Source organism: Eurypyga helias, unplaced genomic scaffold (assembly GCF_000690775.1).
Source record: "Eurypyga helias isolate BGI_N326 unplaced genomic scaffold, ASM69077v1 scaffold38089, whole genome shotgun sequence".
In the NCBI taxonomy this organism is placed as follows: domain Eukaryota; kingdom Metazoa; phylum Chordata; class Aves; order Eurypygiformes; family Eurypygidae; genus Eurypyga; species Eurypyga helias.
Genome location: NW_010270759.1, coordinates 4,199 through 12,110, shown reverse-complemented (window position 1 = coordinate 12,110; position 7,912 = coordinate 4,199). Strand labels below are relative to the sequence as shown.

The 7,912-nt window shown below is 48.0% G+C and overlaps 1 protein-coding gene across 1 annotated transcript; it reads left to right on the top strand.

The window, feature by feature from the left end:
- Positions 1-4,127: 4,127 nt before the first annotated feature.
- On the top strand, positions 4,128-7,466 carry LRR1 (leucine rich repeat protein 1; the record flags this gene model as incomplete). The annotated part of the gene is made up of 2 exons (XM_010158570.1): positions 4,128-4,855; positions 7,214-7,466. Coding segments are annotated over 2 exons (981 nt in total), but the record flags the coding sequence as incomplete, so codon positions are not given.
- Positions 7,467-7,912: the final 446 nt, after the last annotated feature.

Sequence of the window (7,912 nt, the reverse complement as noted above, 5' to 3'; positions counted from 1 at the left end):
GGGCGCCGTCACCGTGCTGGAACGGCCCCGGTGGGGTCCCCCCGACCGACGCCACAGAGCGACCTGGTCTTCACAGCCGCGTCTGACCTGCGGCAGCTTTGGCCGAGGAAGCCGGCGCCTGTGGTGCCGGGAAGGCTGGGCCCAGCTTGTGTGCTGGGCTGTGTTCCGATTCTCCCTTTCTGGAGAAACAGCAGGAGCAGAAAAGTCCAGTTTTTCTGTAGTTTTTCATCTTTTATTTAGAAAGCAACAACTTTCTTCATCTCTCTGATCCAGTGTCTTGCTCTGTGGCCACGAGTTCTATCAAACAGGTCATCACGTCGAGTTTTTCTAACTGAAAACTGGAAAATACTCATATTTTGGTTGATAAGCAGTGTGCCCGCTGTGGTTTTCCAAGCTGGAGACATGTGGTATGGATCAGCAGTGCAGGTGCCGTCTCGCACTAGTGCTTAGCTGATAGCACGACTCACCAATGTATTTATTTACAGTTCATGGGATGTTTGGAAGCTGTAAAGTGTTTTTAAGAATGCTAAACTCACCCAAAAAATCACACGTTAGCAGTCAGGTTTTATGTTGGGTTTTTTTCTGTGCCTATTCCAGTAATCCTTTGTAGAAGAGGAAAGCGGGACAACTCTTCTAAAACCTTGGAGTTAGAATGTGTAAGTAAAAACAAGGAATACTGATCTTTTTGTTTGGCCCATCACTTTGACTTTGCGTTGTCACTGTGATGCTTTGGCCAGGAGGAGATCCTTCCATAACGCCAGCGATGTCAGGTCGAGCAGCTGTAATCCCGGGCGGTGAAGCTTAGCCCTTTGCAGTGGGGTGTTCTCTCAAAGGGTCTGTCTGAGGAGAAAATCACAGGGTGTGTCTAAACTGCAGCTGCAGCAGGCACTGACCACTGTCTTGCCAGAGGTGTAGAGCACGGGGCAGGCTGCGAGGTCTGCTTGAGAATCGAGGTGAATGAATCTGTCTTGGGGGAAGTGACTTACTGAGAAGAAAACAAATATGACTCAGCAAGAAAAAAAATGCATTTATCGGATCAGGATTAAGACCAATAACTGAATATTAAGCCTGAATATGGTTGTGGTAATCCAAGAGTTTGCAGAATGTGGCAGAGCGCTGTGGTGATCTGGAAATGCCTTGTCTGTGCGAGAGCCAAGGCCGTGGTGGTGAGGAAAGCAGCCCTCATTTGTTCACGTTACAAGGTTAAGTATAGAAGAAGTAGAGTGTGTGTGTGTGTGCAAATAAATGCATTTTTTTCTTGTCAGAAGCAAAAGTGGAAACTCTGTTCTAACGCCTGTTGCGTTGGATCCAGAATATCTTCCTGTTCTGCGTTCTTCAAGCATTTCCACTGAAGTGTGCGAGGTCAAAACCCTTATGTTGGAGCAAAGGTAGAAAAGCCAGGCCTGTTGGAAGAGGATCTATTAGTTGTATAAAATTGGAGAGGAAAGGTCTGTGTCTTCACGCTACAGGTTCCGATTTAGACTCATAGAATCACGGAATGGTTTGGGTTGGAAGGGACCTTAAAGATCATCCAGTTCCAACCCCCCTGCCATGGGCAGGGACACCTTCCACTAGACCAGGTTGCTCCAAGCCTCATCCAGCCTGGCCTTGGACACTCCCAGGGATGGGCCATCCACAGCTTCTCTGGGCAACCTGTCCCAGTGCCTCCCCACCCTCTCCAGGAAGACCATTTGTAGACCATTTAGACCGTTTGTAGGGCCTGTGAGGAAACTGTGTGACAGATACTCTTTCAGTGTGGGGGTAATTTAGTTAACAACCACATCTGTTGTTTTCTGCGCGATACGGTAGCCCATGACGTTCGACTGAAGAGAAAGTCTCAACTGAATCTAAAGAAACAGGAGTTCCTTGGACCAGAGTGGCTCTGGGGAGACTAGATCCTCACTCCCCGTTTTAACACAAGGCTCACCCTCATCTGTCAAGCTCCAGGATCAAATCCACTAAATCCTTCCAAAACCAACATTCCTCTTAAATGCTCCAAATCCAGAAACCCGCTTTAAGATGTTTGATAACTTTCCTGGAGTGTTCCTGCTAGCCTTGCGTGGTTTCATCACAGCAAGGCTGCGTAGCTCTCCAAGACGGGCAAAAGCTTTGTAGAAAAGAGATTTCCCGTGACTACACCGACTGCATGCAGGTAACCAGGCACAACCCCCTCTCTGTACTCTGCCAGACGGTGAGATTTGCCGCCTTCGGCCGCAGCAGAAATTAAGTTGAGAAACATCGGTCTGGAGCGTTCAACCCTGGAGCAAAAGTAATGAAGTCGCTATGGTTTGGTGGGTTGGGTTTTTTCCCTTCAGCAAGCCTGTGCCTGCTGCGTCACACGCCAGGTCTGGAATCCGTGTAACCTCTGATTGCCTTGTCATCTTTCATTTAGCTCTGAAGCAAGAGACTTGCAAGGCATCAACACAGATTAACCTCTTCTCCCAGCATCTTTTCTGTGGCTGAGACTTCAGACTCCTGGCAGAAAATTGCATCCTGAGCACTTCCAACTAAATCTTTGCACTTTTTTCCTTAGATAGTGTTTTTCTCAACATATTCAAGGTTTCTCAACAACAGCTTTACAGATACCCTGCTGCCTTCACAAAGCTACCATGGATGCCTCAGTACCGAGGTGTCTGTTGTGCCTCATGCTTTGAGAGCAAAGAAATGTTGTCTGCAACTTCATTCTAATGTACAGTTATTGATCTTACTTCGCCTTCACAGATCTGGAGGACTTTTTCTCCTTACTTCCAATTTTAGTTACTTATTTACCCTTGGAAACGTGCCAAATCTGCCTGTAGTTGGGAGTTCTGTAGCTTTTTTGTTGTAGTTAAACTGGCTGAGATAATGAATGTTGGTGGTCCTGGATACAGAAGTTTTTGCTGTGCAGCTTCCCCATCTCTGGAGGGTGTCACGTCAGGAGTTAAGAGAATAGATGTGCATGGGATGCTTCAGGAAAACAGTCGGGTTAGGTTACTGATGCAGTCAAATTGGTTTGACCTTTATTGTCTTGATACCACGTTAGCATCCAGAGGTCTCCAAAATCATTGCTCGGCTGTGCTAGGTGCTTACAGCATGTTACGTAGGCTAGCTCTGGGCCCTCTAGAATTTGGTATAAACAAATACACATCGGAGCAAAATTGTCTTTTGGGTGCAGAAACGGGCGTCACTAGGGTTGGGCAAGTTCCAGTTGGGAAGAGAGTGCAAACCTCTCGACTCTGAGCCGTGCCAAAGCTCCAAGTTTGTTCTTTTCCAGCAATGAGAGAGGACCCTTACTTGCAGGGGTGCGTCGTGCTTTTTGGGTTAGAATTCACTTTGTAGTTTCGTGTCTGTCAGCTGCACATCAGCTTGAGGAGAGACCCACTGGAGAATTTTGAAGAGGAAACATGAATAGGAAGTGACCAAATGTATATATCAGTACCACAAATGTATCACTGCTGTCATTACTTTAAAATGCAGGTCATCTCATAATCCATTAATTTGACGCTCTCTCCTTATTGGCATCGTATTAGATCCCACCTAAAGCAAAATTGGGCAGTTGTTTGGAGAAGGACTACAAATCATTCCCCTCTTGTTTGATGCTGGCACAACCCGAGCTGTGTGTGACCAGAAGCGCTTCCTTAACCTGCCTTGAAGCTTTCCACCATCCTTTACGTTGAATTTACCCTCAGCTTCCATCCTTTTCCTTCAGAAATGATTGCCTCAAGTTGCAGATCTCCGATATGATTGCCTCAAGTTGCAGATCTCTGATACTCTTATCAGCATGCCTGTTTTTATAAACAGTCCCTTTATCATGTTGCAGGTCAAGAAGATCACCGTGCATCAGGTTTTTTTTCTGTACTTTGTTCTCGGCTGTGAGTTTGGTGCTTTGTTTCTTTTCTGAGTAATGCCGCGGTTGGTTTGATCTAGGTTATTGAGAGAGGTCATGCCTTCTCATTTCAATTGCCGTTTGTCCCTAAATGCTGTAAACAGCCCGTCGACCTAATGAGCCTGAGTTGCTTCCCTTTCCCGTGTCATTGCCCTGCCGAGTTGGGAGCTCCCGATACATGTACAAAATAGTTCAGAAAGTGTTCATACAAATGAGCAGGAAAATAATGAACTTTTAATTTTGCATTTGTGTTTTCCCTTAGGCAAATGCCAGCAATTTAAAGAATTTCCTTTCAGCAGTGAAACTGGCTCACCAAGGGACCGACATCGGAGCTCTCCCGCTCTCCGCTTTGGTACCAGCAAAGACCTCGGAAGTTGAAAAACCGAAGACAAAAATGATCATAACTTCAAGGAGGGACTATCCTCTCACCAAGAACTTCCCTTACTCCCTCGAACATCTCCAAGCCTCGTACTGTAAACTTGCTCGGATCGACACGCGCGTGCTTTGTCTGAAGAAACTCCGAAAACTAGACCTTAGTCACAATCACATTAAGCAGCTGCCAGCTACTATTGGTGACCTGAGCTGCCTTCAGGAGCTTAGTCTGCATGACAATCACCTGGAGTCCTTCAGTGGGGCTCTATGCAACTCCACCCTTCAGAAATCTCTTCAGTTCTTGGACCTTAGCCAAAACAAAATCAAAGCGCTTCCAATTCAGTTTTGCCAGCTGCGAGAACTCGTTCATTTAAAGCTCGATGACAATGAGTTGATTAGGTTGCCATTCAAGATTGGCCAGTTAGATCATCTACGCTTCCTGTCAGCCACTCGAAACCAACTTCCCTTCTTGCCCAGTGATTTTAGGAAACTCTGCCTTGAGAAGTTGGATCTCTTTGGAAATCCTTTTGAACAGCCTAATCCACTTGTTGCCAACATACAGCTAAAAATACCGTTGACTTTATTAGAGTGTGCTGCAAGAGCAACCCTAAATTACAGGTAAGAGCAGCATGATGGGTGCACGTTGTACCTGCTCCCTTCCAAACCTGTCGAGTCTAAGCTTTCCTGACGTGCAGTTTTTTTCCTGTCAGCGGCTATTGCTCTTCACCTCTTAATGGTAAGGTTAAAGTTGCTTTAAATTCCGCTTGTAAAATCGTCCCGTTGTTATACAGGCTAACGCAGTAAATTGGTGACTTGGCAGATTTACAGAAAGCTGTAGGTTGAAATGGATTTACCCGCAAAACGGGGGGGAACAGTAACAGAATATTCTCGCCCAGCTATGGGAAAAGAAAATCAGTTTTACAACCCCAAACCACTTCTGGTGTTTTGTATTGAGGAGCTTACATCACAGTGGATTTTGTGTTGGGCTCTAGCTTGGAAACTGCTCTCAAGCATGGTTGCCCTTCATCTTGCGCTCACGTTGTAGGCCGAAAACTGTGTGTAGTACCCACCAGCCTATCGCCGTCCCTTCCCGTGTGGGAATGGCAAAAGGTTTCCTCCGGCCATACAGGTCCGAGTTACAGACATGGATCAGGCTGTCTCTGCTCAGGGTGTGCTACTCGGCACAGGCTGAGTAGCGTTACAGGGGTACTGCGAGGTGGCTGCGAGGGGCAGAAGTCACGCCGGAGTTGGCACTGCGTGCTGCAGGCTTCTCCCTGCCGCAGGGTTTTCCTTGAGCTGTTAATCTCCTGTGGTGTTGGAGTGAGGGTGTTCTGTCTTGCATGGAGAAAGCCCAGTTCTGAGCTGATTTTGAAGTTACTTTTCACCAAGTAAACATCCTTGCCAGGCTGCTGTTAGCAGTTTTCTCCCCTTCCCCGCTTAGATAACTGCCGGCATGCCACTGCCTGTGATCCTACCAGCTGCTGCTGCGCCCACACTGTTCTGGGTGGAAAGGGAGCAAGAGGCACGGGTACAGAAAGGGGGTGGGAGACAGGCTTGGAGTGTTCCTGATCTACCCTCTGTGCCCCTTCCTGCCTGGGGGGCGGGGAGCGCCCCATGAGCCTGGGTTAATTGCTCCAAAGTCAGTGCTAAAGGTGCCCGCAGGCATGCAGGGCACACCCCGGCAATGAGCTGAGCAACCAAATGTTCTGCTGCAGATCTTAACCGCGTCTGACCTTGCTGCTTGTGTTACAGCAATTAAACTCCACGTGCTTCCTCTCCCAGCTTTTACGTAAGAGCATATAATCCCTCAGCACTGGTCAGATTTTGGTGCCCGGTTACAATTCCGGAGTACCCAAGGATACCTACTCATTAATCCGACCCCTGGCTCCCGTGCAGCAGGCTCTAAGAAAACGACATCACACCGAGTGAAAAAGGCTTCCTGCTTCAGGACTCTCTGTGAGACGAGGCAACGGCCCCCTTGCCCATGGGTCTGTGATATTAGGAGACAGCACTGGTCAGAGTGGTCCTGATTCTCTTAAATGGGAAAGAAAAAGTCTGTCAAGGGGGCAGCAGACATTCACTGGAGGTGAGAATTAACAAAGAAGGAGAAACAGGAGTGATGATGGGCTGTAAAAACCTTGAGAAAGGAAGAAAACAGGAGGAGGGAAGGCACAGAAGTAAATGTTTTGGAAATCGATCTTCGTAGCAGAGTTCTGGGCAAGTACCAGGAAAAAAGGATGTCCTGAGATTGAGGTGGTGAAGAAAAACCACAGGAGCCTTAGCTACGTGCATGACGGTATGGAGAAGGCATTGGGAATATGTAGGTGTAGTCAGGATGTGAGTCAGTCAGACCTAGTCGGTGAGCCTCGAGTCACGGCCGGGTGCGATACCCACACTTGGATGTTACCTCGGCAGAGTACTTCAGGGAAATTCATTATTTTGTACCCCAAACACAAGGCCGCTCTGCAGTGAATTTCAAGAGAAGTGATTCCTGTTCCTGTCACTGAGTGTCACTGTTGACCTGATGGACTAAACCAGCGGTACATCAAGAGAACCTTAGTTTATCACCTGCCGTGTGGTACTGCTGTAAAAAGGCTCACTCTGTCTCCCGTTTCCTCTGGACACGGAGCTTTTACACTACCACCACTTTTTCATGTTAGGGAGGAGTCTGTCTCCTATTCCCTGTCGCTGTGACACAGGCTGTTGGGGTGTGTGTGAACTCCCTGGCTCTTGTTCCAGAGTCTCCTGGAGTTCAGGTACGTAGGGGTCAGCGACATGGTTGCCTGTCTTTAGTAACTGTCTTGGAAAGGGGCATTTCATTCCTAACCAGGCCAGTACTGCAGGTGGCAAAGTTTCAGATTTTCCTTGTCTGTGATCCCAGAAAGGTGTTTTTCCAAGTGGTGCATAAGGGATGTCGCTGTGTGTGAGTGACACGGGTTAATTTTACAGCGAATTCACACTTCTCTTTTTCAATAGAATCCCTTATGGTTGTCATCTCCTTCCTTCTCACCTTTGCGAAGATCTGGAAGTGGCTAAAACATGCCAGTGCGGAAGTGCCTGCCTGAGCAGCTTCATTCAGATCACGGTGACCATGAATCTCCACCACGTAGCTCATACCGTGGTCCTTGTGGATAACATGGGAGGTACGGAAGCGCCCATCATCTGCTACTTCTGTTCCCTGGACTGCTATTCCCAGTTCCTGGATAGGTACCTGCAGAGTAACGAGTAACTGGTCACAGGCACAAAAGCTCTGCCTGAAGTTCCGTCCAGTGACGGGGAGGCCTGAGATTATTTCCTGCTTGTGACCCACACGTGCTGTCTTAGGGCTTTCGCCGCCAGTAGAGGTCAGTCTCGCAGTGAGGGGGCACTGTCGGCCTGATCTAGAATCTCTTGTTGGGAATAAAAAGCGATGCTTAGCTTGAGTGACTCTTCCTTAGAATGCGTTTTGCTCTCTTTTGACTTTGTTCGGAGCGTCACAACAGTTTTCTTTGTTTCGTGGCGTAAGTGGTTTCTTTGTGCTGGGAGACGGAAGGTGAGCTTTTGTCACGCCGCTTTGCGGGCTTCCCCTTGAGGCTCCGAGCTCTGCCTGCAGACTCCGTCACTGGACCGGACTCATCCTGACTCGTTCACTGTAGAGCACCTTGGTAGGCTGCTGTGAGAAATGACGACGTGAGC